The 17,848-nt window shown below is 50.9% G+C and overlaps 1 protein-coding gene across 2 annotated transcripts in view; it reads right to left on the reverse strand.

Annotated features, from left to right (window-relative positions):
- Positions 1-17,848, reverse strand: part of LHFPL3 (LHFPL tetraspan subfamily member 3) — a 558,566-nt gene that overhangs the window by 44,492 nt on the left and 496,226 nt on the right. Inside the window, exon 3 of one of the 2 annotated variants that reach the window (XM_041773360.1) lies at positions 16,263-16,310. The exons of the other annotated variant lie outside the window; for it this stretch is intronic. Within the exon in view, the coding sequence (XP_041629294.1) occupies positions 16,294-16,310 (17 nt within the window). The 3' untranslated portion in view covers positions 16,263-16,293. The remainder of the gene's footprint in view (positions 1-16,262; positions 16,311-17,848) is intronic. 2 annotated transcript variants of the gene reach the window in all.

Genomic DNA, 17,848 nt, shown 5'->3' on the forward strand with positions numbered 1-17,848 from the left:
ACCATGGTCAAGTCTTTACATTGACCTTTGTTAAATTTCATTCTGTTAGAGTCAACCTGTTAAAATCTTTTGGATCCATACTCTTCATCCAGCTATACAATACTCTGCATTTATTTGACATAATACTGGAAGTCCACACCATAATGGTTAGACAACATAAAAAAGTAAGAGGCACCGAAACTTGTAAGGAAGAAGTAAAACTCTATTTGCAGATGACATAATATTCTATATAGGAAACCTTAAAGACTCTACCAAAAATTCACTAGAACTGATAAAATTCAGTGAAGTCACAGGATACAAAATTAATGTGCAGAAATCTGTTCATTCCTATACACTAATAAGGAAGCAGCAGAAAGTGAAATTAAGAACACAATCTCATTTACAATTGCACCAAAAATGATAAAATATCTATGAATAAACTTAATCAAAGATGTATAAGACCTATACCCTGAAAACTATGACACTGATAAAAGAAATTCAAGATGACACAAAGAAATGGAAAGACATTCCGTGCTCATGGATTGGAAGAACAAATATATTTTTTTAAAGGATTTAAAAAATTTCCTTATTCATAAGAGACACACAGAGAGAGGCAAAGACATAGGCAGAGGGAGAAGCAGGCTCCCTATGGGGAACCTGATGTGGGCCTTGATCCCAGGATCCAGGATTACGCCCTGAGCCAAAGGCAGAAGGTCAACCACTGAGCCACCCAGGCGTCCCAGGAAGAACAAATATTGTTAAAATGTCTGTATCACTAAAGGAATCTACAGATTTAATGCAGTCTCTATCAAAATATTAATAGCACTTTCCACAGAACTATAACAAACAATCCTAAAATTTGTATGGAACCACAAGAGACCCAGAATAGCCAAAGCAATCTTGGAAAAGAACAACAAAACTGAACGTATCATAGTTCCAGATTTCAAGTTATATTATAGGGCAGTAATAATTAAAACAGTATGGTACTGGCATGAAAATAGACACATAGATCAATGGAATAGAACAGAAAACCCAGAAGTAAACCCACAAATATATGATCAATTAATCTTTGACAAAGGAGGAATGAATATACAACATACAAGGGAAAAGACCGTCTGTTCAACAAATGGTGTTGGACAGCCGCAGGCAAAAGAGTGAGACTGGACCCTTTTCTTTCACTATATACAAAAACACACTCAAAATTGATTAATGAGGGCAGCCTGGGTGGCTCAGCGGTTTAGCGCCTGCCTTTAGCCTGGGGCATGATCCTGGAGACCTGGGATTGAGTCCCATGTCAGGCTCCCTGCATGGAGCCTGCTTCTTCCTCTGCCTGTGTCTCTGCCCCTCCGCCCCCCCCTCTCTCTCTCTGTGTGTGTGTGTCTTTCATGAATGGATGAATAGAATCTTTTTTTTTTAATTTTTATTTATTTATGACAGTCACACACACACAGAGAGAGAGGCAGAGACACAGGCAGAGGGAGAAGCAGGCTCCATGCACCGGGAGCCCAACGTGGGATTCGATCCCGGGTCTCCAGGATCGCGCTCTGGGCCAAAGGCAGGCGCCAAACTGCTGCGCCACCCAGGGTTCCCGGATGAATAAAATCTTAAAAAAAAATTGATTAATGATCTAAATGTGAGATCTGAAATGATAAAAATCCTTGAAGAGAGCTATAGGCAGTAGTCTCTCTGACGTTGGCCATTGCAACATTTTTCTAGATATGTCTCCTGAGGCAGTGGAAATAAAAGCAAAGATAAAGTATTGGGACTACAACAAAATAAAATGTTTCTGCACAGCAAAGGAAACAACCAACAAAATTAAAAGACAACCTACTAAATGGGAGAAGATATTTGCAAATGACAAATCCAGTCAAGGGTCAGTACCCAAAATATATAAAGAACTGATACAACTCAATACCCGAAAAACAATCCAATTAGAAATGGTTAGAAGACATGAAGACTTTTCTCCAAAGAAGGCATAGAGATGACCAACAGATACATGAAAAGATGTTCAACATGACTCACCGTCAGGGAAATGCAAATCAAAACCACAGTGAGATATTACCTCACACCTGTTAGATTACCCAAAACCAAAAACACAAGAAACAACGAGTGGCTGGCAAGGATGTAGAGACAAAAGAATCCTTATGTACTGTTGGTGGGAGTGCAGACTGGTGTAGCCACTGTGGAAAACAGTATGGAGTTTCCTCAAAAAGTTAAAAAAGTACTACCTATTATCCAGGAAACACATTTACCCTAAAAGTACAAAAACACTAAATCAAAGGGATACATGCACCCCTGTGTTGATTGTAGCATTATTTATAATAGCTAAACTATGGTGGTAGTTCAAATGTCCATGGGAAGGTGAATGGATAAAGAAGAGGTGAGATTATATATGTGTATATATATATATATATATATATATATATATATATATATATCACCTCTCTCTCTCTCTCTCTCTCTCTATATATATATATATATATATATATATATATAATCATGAGTAGAGCTAGAGGGTAGAGGGCATAATGCTGAGTGAAATAAGTCAGAGAAGGACAAATACCATTTGATCTCCCTTGTGTGGAATTTCAGAATCAAATCACATAAACAAAGGAAAAAAAGAGACAAATCAAGAAACAAACTATAGAGAACAAACTAATGGTCATCAGAGTTGGGAGAGGTGGGGGGCCGGGGGAAATAGAGCATGAGGACTGAAGAGTTCACTTATCATGATGAAAAAAAATCCAAAATAAAATAAACTGGTTTAAAAAAAATCATATGGGGCACCCAGGTGGCTCAGTGGTTGAGTGTCTGCCTTTGGCTCGGGTTGTGATCCCAGCGTCCTAGGATCAAGTCCCACACTGGGCTCCCTGCTCAGTGGGGAGCCTGCTTCTCCCTCTGCCTCTGCCTCCCTTCTCTCTCTGTCTTTCATGAATTAAAAAAAAAAATCAGGGGATCCCTGGGTGGCTCAGTGGTTTAGCGCCGCCTTCGGCCAGGGCGTGATTCTGGAGACCGGGGATCAAATCCCACATCAGGCTCCCTGCATGGAGCCTGCTTCTCCCTCTGCCTGTGTCTCTGACTCTCTCTCTCTCTCTCTCTCTCTCTCTCTCTCTCTCCCCCTCTCTGTGTTTCTCATGAATAAATAAATAAAATCTTTTAAAAAAAATCATAGAGACAGAAAACAGAATGGTGGTCCCAGGGGCTGGCTAGAGGGATGGGGAGGAGTCTCTGGGGCAGAAAAAGGAGAGAGACAGAGATGAAGGGATAATAAAAAAAGGGTGATGATAAAGAAAAGATTTGAGGTGGACAAGAGGAAATTTGAAGCTGTCACTGGACGAACTTCATCTTGGCAGAGGGGCTAGAGGGGTCCACCCTGGGTGGAGGTGTTGTTGTAGGCTTGAGCCCAGAGCAGGAGTTTTGGGGCCCCTTGTGGAAGGCAGACGTGAGGGGCCAGGAAGGATGTGCCCAGCGGCAGGGGATGCTCAGCAGAGGTTAGCTGTATGGAGGTGCAGGCGCGGTAGATGCAGCACTGCCCTTGGGGTCTTTCCCCAGCTATGTGCAGCCACCCAGGAAGGCAGGTGCAAAAAGCAGACAAGAGTGTTGGTGGCAATCCTGAACTGAGGGTTCTCAAGGTGGGGGAAGCAGCTTGGGGTGCTGACAACATCTTAGTGGGGACACTCTGTCCCCATTTATATTTGGGAGGGGGTCTCTGGAGATAGCCTTGCTTTGGGGGGGACAGGGAGGCCTGTGAGTTGTGTTTGCTGTGGGTTTCCGAGCCTGTGGCGGAGTCCCTAGGAGGTCCCCTGTCGCACTGGAGCACCCCTGTATCGTCTGAATGTAAAAGGGGCTGAGGAAAATATGTACAGATTGATTCGTTTGGGTGAAGGATGTCGGCCACGCTCGCTTTCAGGGCAAGTCTGTGGGATCTTCAAGACAGTTGGACACAAATTTTCGTGGCAACAGTGAGATATCCTGGATTTTGTTCAGCCTTCGGAGCAGGAGGCAGCCTGGGACGCAGCTAGAATTTACCAACTGATTTCAACTAGACTTTTAACTATCACGGAAGCTGCTGCGTAGTAATGTCTGCAAACCCTGTTTGTCTCCTGCAGAACCTTCAGCTAGAAACCTCTGCTGTCCTAACACAGAGCTTTGTGATTAGGGATTATGTGGAGGGGGCCAGTATTGGGAGCCCAGGGCATTTTTTTCCAGCCTCCAGAAAGAAGGAAGAGGAAAAAGACTGACTTTAACACGTTGAAAGGTGTTAAAACATTATAATTCTCCAGATGGCACGACAAAGAGGACTCAGTTCCAAATCTACTGCCCCCAGGAGTGGTTTTGCTTGAGTGAGAAGAGCCCAACTGGCAGAGTTATTCTGACATCCTAAGAATGCCAGGGAGGTGGAGCTACCTTCCCTCGGAGAGTTTTAGAAAGGCAGGCCAGGCAGCTGAGGGCCTCAAGACTGCTCAAGGACTTTGGGGGGTTCTCAGTTCTAATTCTAGATTTTCTGTGTGACCGAGTGACTAGGTAATGGGGAGCCTCTCGAAGCATACATCTATTTGTCTTGTTTCCCCAGAGCCTGGCCTGTGCACACGCTTCATAGATTTAATACAGAAGGAGTCACCAGTGGAATTGAAATGAGGTGGCCACATGGTGGTATAAAATATTCACATCTCATAGTATCACCTCCTGGTTTCTGCCTTATTAGGGAAAGGAGCACCACTCTGACAGCTGGAATGGTGTTGAATCAGAGCCTGCATTCTAGAAGCAGGCTGCTGGGAGGGAATCCCTGCTTCACTGCTTTCTAGTTGAATAGCCTCACGGAGCTATAGTGTCATTATATGTAAAATGAGGACGATATATTTGTGAGGATGAAAAGAGGCAATATAGACAGAGCCCCTGGTACACAACAAAATCACAATAATGCACAGGAGCTGGGAGTCTCCTTGTCGCCAGGATTCCCTTTTATCCCTAATCCTAGGATTCACTTTTTTATTAAAATAAATATTTTATTTATTTATTTATTTATTTATTTATTTATTTATTTATGAGAGAGAGAGAGAGGGAGAGAAAGAGAAAGAGAGAGCCAGAGATACAGACTGAGGGAGAAGCAGGCGCCCCACAAGGAGCCTGATCCCGGATCCCAGGATTACGCCCTGGGCCGAAGACAGACACTCAACCGCTGAGCCACCCTGGCGTCCCCTAGTATTCACTTCTCATCCGTGTCCTGCAGCCTGGGGTCTTCCCAACAATACCAAACACGCAGAGTGTTACTGCTCGTAGAGCTGTGAAGGTCACTTAATCTACAGAACCTTGTGCAGTGCCCAGGTCATAGCACATCCTAAAAACCTGCTTACTCAAAGAATGAAGGTTGAAAGACATTTGCTCTCAATTTCCGGGAATTACAAAATGTGCAAATTAGTCTCACTGAGCAAGTGATTTAAAGATTTCCATGTGTGCAATAGAACTGTTGGACACTTAGGTGTTGAGAGTACAACAATTTACTCAAATTTATGAAAGTGTCTGTAGGTCAGTGGTTCTCAAGTTTGACCACCTAAGAGTTTCTGGATTAACTAAAAAATTCCCAAAGAGTCAGACTCAGAAGATCTGGGAAGAAGGTCTCCTTCAGCATTTTATTTTATATATATATTTTAAAAAGATTTTATTTATTTGAGAGAGAGAGAGAGACAGCACACAAGCAGGGGGAGGGACAGAAGGAGAGGGAGAAGCAGACTCCCCACTGAGCAAGAGACATGGGGCTTGATCCCAGGACCCTGAGATCAGGAGCTGAGCCTAAGGCAGACTCTTAACTCACTGCGCCACCCAGGAGCCCTGTCACCAACGTTTTAAACCAATCCCCCAGGTAGTTGATGCAACACCTCTGGGGCAGCCTAAAGGTCTCTATCGAGAAACTCTAGAAGTTACTTAAAAACATGATGGCTGCTCATCTAAAAGCAAGAATCTGTTCTTTTACTTTTAGGTGTCCTTTTTTCTCCAATAGGTGAAAGAAGAACAGGATCGAAATTACCTTCAGTCACAGACTGGGCTGGGAGAATCGGATGTCGGGTAAGTCTGGACACGCTTAAAGGATTTGGCATAAAGATCTAGGGTCATTTGGACACACTATATGCCTGGAAATCATCCACAAGGGCCTTGCTTTTGGTTTGTTAAGCTAGGAGCCTATCTATCTGATTCTCAGTCTGACATTTCAGGGGGACTGTATTTTCTCCTTCAGGATTAAGGAAGAAATATTCTGCGGTGCCGTTGTAAATAATCCACATTCTGGGATACCTGGGTGACTCAGCGGCTGCCTTCAGCCCAGGGCATGATCCTGGAGACCCGGGATCGAGTCCCACATCGGGCTCCCTGTGTTGAGCCTGTGTCTCTGACTCTCTCTCTGTGTCTCTCATGAATAAATAAATTAAAAAAAAATCTTAAAAAAATAATTTAAAATCTAAGAGAGGTTAATATGAACCACAAGAATCTGACGCAGAGCAGAGTTCCAAGTCCAAGGAGAATGCCTCTAGATCAGCATTCAAAGTCTATTACTAGGAAATAAATGCTAAGTCCATCATTCAGTAGGGTAGAAGTTTCTGTGTATTTCTACGACTTTTCTAAGGAATTAAAGTCTCCCAGAATCTAGACTCCACATTTAACCTCCATCTGAGGTCATCAGTCCGGGCTATCACGATACACACATGCTACCTGGCACCACTCTCCCCTCCCTACTAATCTGTTGTTGTGAAATGTTGCCTTGAACGGATCTTAAGATTCAATTATTAATCAGAACCAATTTAACAGGCTGTTGATGCCAGGAATGAAAATTTTTTTTTTCAATTTGCAAAGCTGGGATAAGCCGATCAAGGAGAATGGTATGATTTCACAGGAAATACATTAAGCTTCCCACGCCTGCCTGAAGAGCTAACCGAGGTTCACAAGAGTGCAAAGAAAGGTGTGTTTGGGTGGATACATTACCAGTCGATGGAAAGTAATTATGAGGAATTTATAAGCTATGGCAACCCCAGTTTACATAAAGTTTTCTTACCCTGGAAGGAAGGGTTGCTATCCTCTCTCTCGTGGATATGAGAAGCTATGAGCTTATTAATCACCCTAGGAGGCGCCAGATTTCAGAAAGGAGGGTGAAAAATGACCTAAGTCATTTGCAATATGCTGGAAATGCAGACAGTTGTGTTGAGTGTGAGGCAACTACATCCTTGAAGAGGGGCCTCAGAATCAATCGATCTCACCATGGAACCTCACGCTGCCCAGGGCATGCACAAGGTCACCTCAAAAGGTGACAGGTGCTCATCCAAATGCAAGAATCTCTTTGTTTTCTTACTTTTATATTTCCTCCTTTATTCTCCTGGTAGGTGAACGGATGCTAAGATGGAAATTACCTTTAGTCGTCATAGACTGGCAACTTTTTCTCCCCACAGGATTAGAATTTCAACTCAGGGTGCCTGGGTGGCTCAGTTGGTTAAAGGTCAGCCTTTGGCTCAGGTCATGATCCCAGGGTCCTGGGATCAAGCTCCACATTGGACTCCTTGCTCAGTGGGGGGGGCCTGCTTCTCTCTTCGCCTCTGCCCCTCCTCCCTGCTTGTGCTCACTCTCTCAAATAAAATCTTCCAAAAAAGAAATAAAGAATTTCACCTCTAACACTGTGTAAGAATTAACATGATCATCTAGTCAGGCGAGACTGTGAGGTACAGGCAATCAGCTGCATAATTTGCAGGCCCAAGGCTAGATGAAAATTGTTCAGAAAGCGGGAAGCAGTGCCATTAAAGCTATTATAATACGAAGCTTTTCCCTTTTTTCTTGTGGGCTCTCTCTTGCCTTGTCATGGCATTTGTTTGCGTTTATTCTTTTTTCCAAAGATTTTGTTCATATACTTGGAACAGAGAAAGAGCGCGAGCATGAGCAGGGGGAGAAGGGAGCAGAGGGAGAGGGAGAAGCAGGTTCCTCACTGAACAGAGAGCCCCATGCAGGGCTCGATCCCAGGACCTTGGGAGATGCTTAACCGACTGAGCCACCCAGGTGCCTCAACTTTTTCTTTTTCTTATTGGAAAATACATAGAACATAAAATTTGCCCTCTTAACCTTTTTTAGATTTGTACATTACATGCACATTTTTAAATGGACAGGTTAGTGGTATTAAATATGTTCACACTGTTGTGCAACCACCACTAGTCACGGTGTATTTTATTTGCTATTTAATGTCCTTCTGGGTACATAAAGTTAAAACTTGTAACTATTAGCATGAATTTTATTCGTTTTTACATTGTGCCGTGCTAGTTTTAATGTAAATGTCAGAGCATTTAGCTCATTTGTGTAATCACTGAGATCACACAATTTGTATTTTGTCCCTGGAGGATGCCTTGAACTGGCTGGAAAATACCAACACAGATTCAGGAAGACTGGGAAGGAAGAGAGGGTTCCCCGGGTGTAGAGCGGGCTCCAGGGGGCTGGCTGGGAGCCTCTCGCTGTGTCCCCACGAGGCCTGATGGCTGCTGGCATTCCCCCTCCCATCGGTTGATGGACCCACACAACTGGCCTGAAGCAGGTCCTGGGGAACCTCTCCTTCCCACTGGTGGTATCCCCAACCAAGGGTGCTGGGCTACGCCCCAGGGTACTGCAATCTCAGTACTCGATAACGGGATCAGGAGTGGGCCGCAGGTTCATCCCTTGCGGAGTTGTGGCCTCCTGCCCGACGTCCACCACACAGAGGCAGCACTGCCGCCCCGGCCCCGGGGCCACCACCACGCTCTGCCCCAAGAGCTGTGGAACAGGCGCACCCAACCCGCATCGCCCCACTCGTGCCAGGCCCTTCCTGGAGCAGAAGGTGCCAGGGGGTCACTGGGCAGGCACAAGGAGGGGAGGCTGGGCAGGCCCAGGTGCCAGGGGACAGGTGGAAGAAAGGCCCTCCCCCTCCCACCGGGGACAGGTGACAGGCGTGGGGAGGAGGAGCAGGACACCAAGCAGTCTCCGAGCCTCCCTATACCCTCGCATGCCCGGAGCTCCTGCTGCCCCTCGGGCCCCAGGGCTCCCCCTGCCCCCTCAGACTCCAGGGCTCCCGCTGCCCCCTCACATGCCCCAGGGCTCCCGCTGCCCCTCAGGCCCCGGAGCTCCCGCTGCCCCTCACATGCCCCAGGGCTCCCGCTGCCCCCCCCCAGGGCTCCCGCTGCCCCCTCACATGCCCCAGGGCTCCTGCTGCCCCCTCACATGCCCCAGGGCTCCCGCTGCCCCCTCACATGCCCCAGGGCTCCCGCTGCCCCCTCACATGCCCCAGGGCTCCCGCTGCCCCCTCACATGCCCCAGGGCTCCCGCTGCCCCTCAGGCCCCAGGGCTCCCGCTGCCCCCTCACATGCCCCGAGCTCCCGCTGCCCCCACCGGGCTCCGGCTCCCCCTGCCCCCTCAGACTCCAGGGCTCCCGCTGCCCCCTCACATGCCCCAGGGCTCCCGCTGCCCCTCAGGCCCCAGGGCTCCCGCTGCCCCCTCAGACCTCAGGGCTCCTGCTGCCCCCTCACATGCCCCAGGGCTCCTGCTGCCCCCTCACATGCCCCAGGGCTCCCGCTGCCCCCTCACATGCCCCAGGGCTCCCGCTGCCCCCTCACATGCCCCAGGGCTCCCGCTGCCCCCTCACATGCCCCAGGGCTCCCGCTGCCCCTCAGGCCCCAGGGCTCCCGCTGCCCCCTCACATGCCCCGAGCTCCCGCTGCCCCCACCGGGCTCCGGCTCCCCCTGCCCCCTCAGACTCCAGGGCTCCCGCTGCCCCCTCACATGCCCCAGGGCTCCCGCTGCCCCTCAGGCCCCAGGGCTCCCGCTGCCCCCTCAGACCTCAGGGCTCCTGCTGCCCCCTCACATGCCCCAGGGCTCCTGCTGCCCCTCAGGCCCCAGGGCTCTTGCTGCCCCCTCAGGCTCCAGGGCTCCCGCTGCCCCCTCGGGCCCCAGGGCTCCCGCTGCCCCTCAGGCCCCAGGGCTCCTGCTGCCCCCTCACATGCCCCAGGGCTCCCGCTGCCCCCTCAGGCCCCAGGGCTCCCGCTGCCCCCTCAGACTCCAGGGCTCCCGCTGCCCCCTCACATGCCCCAGGGCTCCCGCTGCCCCTCAGGCCCCAGGGCTCCCGCTGCCCCTCAGGCCCCAGGGCTCCCGCTGCCCCCTCACATGCCCCGAGCTCCCGCTGCCCCCCCCTCCCCCCGGGGCTCCACACAAAGCACAGCTCCAGGCCCGGGCGCACAGCGGGGAGGCCCAAGCTCGGGCCCTGCGGGGCCACACTGGTCCGCCCTCCCAGGCCCGGGCGCAGGGGCGAAGAGCAAGGGAGGCCGAGGGAAGGCAGCGCCCGTGAGCCAGGCCAGCTCCCGCCCAGCGGGGTCGCTCGTCACCCGCAAAGCTCCCCGTCAAGGGTGGGTCTGTCCCTGGCGAAGCCTTCTCTCCTAGTACTGCCCCGCCCGGGCTGCCCTCCTCCACACACAAGCCCCCCTGTGGGCTCCTCTCGGGCCTCCCTTGCAGCCCTGCTCTTGCCGCTTCTCCCCGTCAGGGGCGCGGGGAGACCTGTCGCTAACCGCGCTTGACAGCAGGGGAAGGACGCGGGGCGCGGCGCTTAGTGGGGGAGGCCCTCGGGCCCTGAGGGGTGGGCGCCCTTCCCGGGGCTGAGGGAGGCCGACGCCGGAGGGGGACGGAAGGGGAAGGCTGCGGAGGGCGCCCGGGCCTCCCGGCGGCGCTGGGCTGAGGCGGCGGCCGGACACTTCGCTCGCTGGGCTCTGCACGCGGCGCCCCTGCGTTCCCGGGGTGGCCAGTGCGGAGGTCACGTGAGCCAGGGGCGCTCCTCGCCTCTTTCTTCCCGACCAGTACAATGAAACCGCCCCCTGGGCCCTGCTGGGAAAGCGCCCCCAGGTCTCCGGCTGCTCAGGCAGGGCGAGGAGCACCGGCTGTTGGGCAGGCCCGCGGGGTGGCAGCTCCTCGGCCGGGCCGGCCCCCTCCCACCCGGAGCGCGCCTGCGGCCCTGGGGGCTCAGTGGGGTAAGTGTCTGCCTTGGGCTCAGGTCATGACCCCAGGTCCTGGGGCCTCCCCGAATTCCCTGCTCAGCGCGGAGTCAGCTTCTGCCTCTCCCTCTGCCCTTGGCCTGGGCTCGCGCTCTCTCTCTCTCAAATAAATAAAATCTTAAAAAAAAAAAAAAAGAAGCCGCAGGCTTCCTCTTCTTCCCATTTTCTCAGTAATTAACATCACTTTCCAGAGAAAAGACTCCACTTTTGCATTAGGATCCAGATTCCACGGAGATTCTCCTCACCGTCGCGGCGAAAACGAAGTCCTCAGGGCAACAGCCCGGACGCCCCGGCGTTCTCCGCACCGTCCTGAGGCCTCTCACGACCAGCAAGACGCGAGAACGATCCTTATCTCTAACTGAAAGGAGGAAGCGGACCTGGGCCAGGCAGGTGACCCTGCTCGTCCTGGAGCAGAAGTTCTCAAAACGGCGGCCTGTGGATCGTCCACATCGAATTGCACGGAACCACGGTTTAAAATCCGGTTTCTGCACCCCGCTCCGGGGCCACTGCAGGTCTGTGGGGAGGGGTCGGGGTGTACGTTTTCAATAAGCCGAGCGGCGCGGTCCCGGGCCTGTTGGCCTGCGTCCATGGCTGAGGCGGCTCTCAAAGCTGAGGGGGCCTCAGGATCACCTGGAGACGGGCGGGCCCCATCGCCAGAGTTTGGGTGCAGCGGGCCTGGGGGGGCCCAGAGTCTGCCTTTCTTCTGAGTCCCTGGGTGATGGCGACGGCTGCTGGTCGGGGTGGCCCCACCTGGAGAACGCCGCGGGGTTAGGACAATGGAAACAATTTCGCTTTGTGTCGTCAGAGGTAACCCACTTGCTGTTCTCAGGAGGCCCTGAGGATGGCGCGCGGGAGGCGGAGGGGCTGGGGGCCGCGGGCCTGCTGGCCCCGAGCCAAGCTGGTCTACGCAGAAAGGCCCTCGGGGAGCACACGGGGCGGGGGGGGGGGGGTGCGTGGCTCAGGCTCCTGGTGGCTGGCTCCTCAGACTCTCAGGGATTCAGGCCGGTTTAGGTCAAAAGGGGGCTACGGGTCGTCCTAGGGCAAGATGTGAATGATCATCCGGCGCTTCCAGAAGGTCCCAGAACCTGAACTGGAATATCCGCAGCACGGAGGAGAGCTGGGATCTCATCACATTGGCTGCCAGCCGGACGTGCGCACACGACAGGACCAGCCCTCCAGGCTGCCGCTTCAGGGGTCACAGACGCTGCCCCTAGTCCCCATCTATGCAGGGTCTCAGGCGGCCGCCGCCGGGCCCCGCGGGCACCTGCAGTTACCGACATGGCCACCAGAGGGCCCAGCAGGACCACGATTATCTTCCGAAGCCCCGACGGCGCCTCCCGGGCCCCGTGCGCCCCGCAAAGGGGAGAGTAACGTGGGGCGGGGGCTCACGCCCTTGCCTGCCTCCCCCGCAGCCTCAGTGTGACCACGGGCCTCGCGGGGCTGCTCAACAAGGCCATTTTCCTCTTCAAACTGCGCTCATGGTTGTCACTGGAGAAGGGATGGGACTGCTGGGCGAGGATGTGCTTGCCAGGAAGGGGTCTGCAGGCCCTGAGCGTAATTTCCAACAGCTGCTCCCCCCAAAGCACCTGGTGGATCGACATTTTTCAATCCACTACGTGGTACCAGCGCAAATGCAGCTTTAAGAGTCCTCTGGGGGATCCCTGGGTGGCGCAGCGGTTTGGCGCCTGCCTTTGGCCCAGGGCGCGATCCTGGAGACCTGGGATCGAATCCCACATCGGGCTCCCTGCATGGAGCCTGCTTCTCCCTCTGCGTCTCTGCCTCTCTCTCTTTCTCTGCCACTATCATAAATAAATTAAAAAAAATTAAAAAAAAAAAGAGTCCTCTGGCACAGGGGCACCTGGGTGGCTCAGTGCTTGAGCCTGGCCTCGGCTCAGGGCCTCATCCCAGGGTCCTGGGCTCGAGTCCCGCATGGGGCTCCTCGGAAAGCCTGCTTCTCCCTCTGCCTGTGTCTCTGCCTCTCTCTGTGTGTCTCATGAATAAATAAAATCTTTAGGGGGGAAAAACAGAGTCCTCTGGCACAACCTTTCCAGCCAGATTTGCCCTCTAAAGTCCCAGCTCCACCAAAATCCCGGAGCTGAAATTCTATCCCAGTGATACTTTCTGCAAAAACACAGCTTTTTGCAGGGCTATGTTTTGTCCGGTGGCATTAGAAGGTAGGAAGTAGGAGGCAAGTATCCCCCTCTGTGCTGTCTCCCTCCCTGCTATATCCTGGCCTGATCTTCCCACTCAATTCTGAATCAGGGGCAGCTCCGAGGAAATGGCTGCAGACCAGACGGGCTACTTCGAAAAAAGATGCACATTGAGGTAAACTTGATATACGGAAACCAGTGTGGGCCAGATTGTTAAATCGAGTGATGATTCTCTGCTCCAAAAACAAGATTCATCATAAAAGTGTCACAGATTTACCATGGAAAAGGAAAGCCCTGTGAAAATGACATTGCGTGTTTAATATCTGCATTTCTGTAATTTAAAAAAATTATTTATTTATTTTTCCTTGACTAGCTCTGGTCTTTAATATTGAGTGTCCAAGATGTGATGGTGGGTAAGTGTCCATGATGACATCAGACAGATTTGGATTCCAATCCTGTCTGCCCCTTACTAGCTCCGGGATCTTAGGCAAAATGATGAACTTCTCTGTAACAGAGCTGAGTATCCCCATCTGTAGATAAGGGTACTGATTTGTCCCCTGGCTCATGAAATTGTTATAGTTGGTTTAAAGAGTGGGTATATTTTCTGCTTGTGTGTGTGTGTGTGTGTGTGTGTGTGTGTTTTAAAGATTTTATTTATTTATTTATTTATTTATTCATGAGAGACACCCAGAGAGAGGCAGAGACATCGGCAGAGGGAGAAGCAGGCTCCCTGGGGGGAGCCCGATGTGGGATTCCATCCTAGGACCCCAGGATCACGTCCTGAGCCAAAGGCAGACATTCAACCACTGAGCCACCCAGGTGCCTTCTGCTTGTGGCTTTTTAAAAAAATAACACATATAAGGTACAAAAAATAATAACAAATAATTGTGTTTAAAAAGTAGAAAATTAATAGCACCTTAGAAACTAGTCATTCATGAGAGGCACAGAGAGAGAGGCAGATACATAGGCAGAGGGAGAAGCAGGTTCCCTGTGGGGAGCCCGATGTGGGACTCGATCCCAGGATCCCGGGATCACATCCTGAGCCAAAGGCAGATGCTGAACCACTGAGCTACCCAGGTGTCCCTGTTGGGTTTTAAATTATTCTTGGATTGCCTCAGAGACTTCCCTGGCCCTGTCAACCCAGGAAGCAATATACTGAAAAGAGAAAATTTAACCTTGTTCACATACTGAGCCTGGTGTCTTGCGACGGAGAAAAGAAGACATGAGCCACAGAGCCCCAAAGTGCAGAAATCGGACATGAGCAAGTGTGGAGTTCGCCGTGCCCACCTCGGTTTCAGGGGCCCGCGTGAGGAGGGAAGGCTACTTGCTTCTCACCTGCACCTTCTCCCTCCTGCCCGTGTCCACCTTCAGTTCCTAACAGACTCCTGGGGTTCTTGCTCCAGTTTGTACAGCCTGACTAGAAGTTTTTCCATAATTCTGCAGTGGGAAATGAATACGGCGGGGAGGACCCCACGTGAAAGCAGCTGGAGGTTCACGAGCAAAGTTAGCGTCACATACTTGCTGTAATCAGCTCCTCTTATACTCGTGTTACAGGCGAGGAGCCCGAGGTCCAGAAGCCAAGCTCACCCAGATGTTTATGGCACAGCCAGGACTGGGACCCCAGTCTTTTCTTGGGATGTTGGCTCCTTCACTCTCCTTCACTTCTAAAAACAAAAGCTCTCCTGGCTGTGTGTGTGGGGGGCCTCTCCCAGAGAGAGAAACAAGCTGGGATAATACACACTGAGAAGATCTACGATGCCAACAGGAGGGTCGAGTTTCAGTCGGGCCTCTGTCCCATCCTGGGTAAGTTACTTTCCCTCCCAGTCATCTTCTGTGAGTTAAGGGGTTTGGAGTGAAGGAGCCAAGAACCCGTCAGCTCGAAATGGTAGGTTGGGGTCTCAGCACTGAGCACACAGATCTCATGAGAGCCCCTTCAATTTCAAGTTCTTATCACCTCTGACAGCCAACTTGGAAAATGTCCTTCTAATCCCCCCTGAACACACACTTGAGATTTCAGTGAGACTGAGGACAAAGGCTGATCCAACCCTGAAGTCGTCGGCAGGTGGAGAAGGCTGTACAGTAAGCCAGGGTCATTTTTTTAAATAAAGATTTTATGTATTTATTCATGAGAGACACACACACACAGAGGCAGAGACACAGGCCGAGGGAGAAGCAGGTTCCCTGCAGGAAGCCTGATGTGGGACTCGATCCCGGGTCTCCAGGATCATGCCCTGAGCTGAAGGCAGACACTTAACCATGGAGCCACCCAGGTGCCCCAGACACGTTCATATTATAAATTCCTCCTCCCCAATTTATTAATTCTGTAAGTCTGGTTGATCACATATTAGAATCACTCAAAGTGGAAATACAGTTTATGTGGAGTCAAGGAACACCAAAAGTGACTGTGTGTGTATGTGAACGATGAAGGCCCATTATTTGACTTAAAAACCATTATCCTTTCTCCTTCAGGATCACACATTTCATAGTAGTACGTGTCTCCACTGTATACGTATGTACAGAGAGGAATCCTAAATAAACGAGAAGATTACCACTTCTCTCCATGGCTCATTTCAGCCACACGGCACGGTGGCATTTATTTTCATAGCTTTGACTCCTACAGAGGCTCACAGGACAATGAGCTGTTTAAGGGGGGTGGCCCCAGAAGAACAGGTGTGCTATTGGTGGCCACGACCAGTGTGGAGAAGCCCACAGACCCGTTTCACACTGGGAAGGAGTGCGTCCCTGCGAGAATGAGGCCACATGCCTCCATCCTGAGAGCCGGCAGTCAGGGCTCATTGTCAGAGAACAGTAACCAAGCGCATTCCCCAGGAGCCCCCAGTTCCTTCCCGGGCAGGTGCCAGGCTCACAGCTGCAAGGGCTCCGGCTCGAACTGGGGCCGGCGATTGTGGGAGAGAGAAGCACGAATGTAAAACCAGGAACAAGACACGCGATCTAGGGCTTAAAAGCGACCGTGCATGCGGCCCAAGCGCCAAGCGGCGAAAGCGGGAGTCAGAGGCGAGCAGCGGAGAGAACATGCGGGAACGGTAGGCAGAAGCGCACAAAACACAGCCGGACCCACAAGGAGCCATGCTCACACTTACATGGCGTGCTCTCACACTACCTTGGTTTGCTTTAAGCATTTCCATCGTCTGAGAGTTTGGGAGGGAAAAACAGAATGGTTAAAGGTAAATTACATTAAGAGCTTGCACTTGTTTGTTAAAGGTCAAAAACAGCAGTGTCATTCCTGGCCATCCCAGTCACGGCGTGCACAAAGACACGCGTGGTGATCTGCCGTGATGAAAGGCACAGGTCTGGGAGCCAGACTGTGGTTTCATACCTCGTTTCTGCTGCTTGCTGGTTGTGTGACCCTGGCAAGTATCTTATCTTTCCATGCCTCAGCTTCCTCATCTGTAAAATGGGTCTAACAGGGGCACTTACCTCGTAAGGCGGTGGTGAGGATGGCATGAATTAATACATGTGAAATACCTGGAACAGTCCTACGCACCACTAAGCATCATCTAAGTCTCAGATATCACTGTTACCACTAGTTTTACCCTTGGCTTCCTCAGGCAATACCACCCAGATTAGCCAGTCAAACGTTTGTGGAAGGCCAAGGACTCAGAGATTTTGAGATGCTCAGTAAGAAAAAAACAATAGAAACAAATCAAAGCAAGCATTCAGGAGAAATAGACAAAGTGAGAAGTGTACAGGTTGGGCAATAATTTCATGTGTTGCAATAATTCTTTGAGGACATAATTTCAAATTCCAAAGCAATTCAGAGTAGCTTTTAAAGAAAGAAATAAAAATCAATCACATTCACACAGATCAATTAGAACCCCGAGGCCTGGTTCATTTTGGACAATTCAAGGCTACGTTTACATCATCAGGGATTACCTTTGCGCTGATGGTGTCTTGTGTTTTCTAACTGGCCTCCATCCAGTGAATTGCTTAAAGGACCAGCACAGAGGCAGGAGGGTCATGAGTACCAAGTGGTTTGTGCCAAGTCATGTAGAAGGACAGGCCTCATTCCTCTGTTCCTTCCTAGAACTATTCCATCGGCTCCGAGCAACCTTGGCAGGATACTGTGGTCATGGGGGCAAGAGTGGGACTCTGGTGCTCTTCCCGCTTCCTTCTTTTGGTTGCTACCTATGGCACTTCTTATTCATCACTGGCCCGAGAAAGTTTCCCAGATGGAGGCTTCAGGTTTCTCCCTGTTACTCTAAGTTTTCCCACTCTTGCAAAGATGTGAGGGGACTGTGTTGGCTCTCTTTGGAACGTGAGTATCTAGATGAAGCAATTTGGTTCCTACAGTTGGGTGAGTGGATGCTAAATATTTCCAAGGAAACATTAAAAGCAACGTTGGAAGTCTTCAGCTGGTAGAGTACAGAAGGAACAAATGGCAAGGAACAGGCCAGCATCTGTTTCCCCTAATCGACCTTTGCCAGAAAGTAGGAGTCACAGGCTGCCCCTGAAGGAGGACACTTACTCCCTAAAGCACAGATGCCACCATGGTGTTCAGCTTCCAGCTCCGTGCAGGGTGTGTGTGTGTGTGTGCGCACACATGTATATTGGTGGCGCCCAACCCATGGATGGGTGTGTTCTGAGAAGGCCCCTGCTTTAAGCAGAGTTTTAACCTGGGTAATATTTTTTTTTAAAGATTTTATTTATTCACTTGATGCAGAGAGAG

Source organism: Vulpes lagopus, chromosome 11, assembly GCF_018345385.1.
Source record: "Vulpes lagopus strain Blue_001 chromosome 11, ASM1834538v1, whole genome shotgun sequence".
Classification (NCBI taxonomy): domain Eukaryota; kingdom Metazoa; phylum Chordata; class Mammalia; order Carnivora; family Canidae; genus Vulpes; species Vulpes lagopus.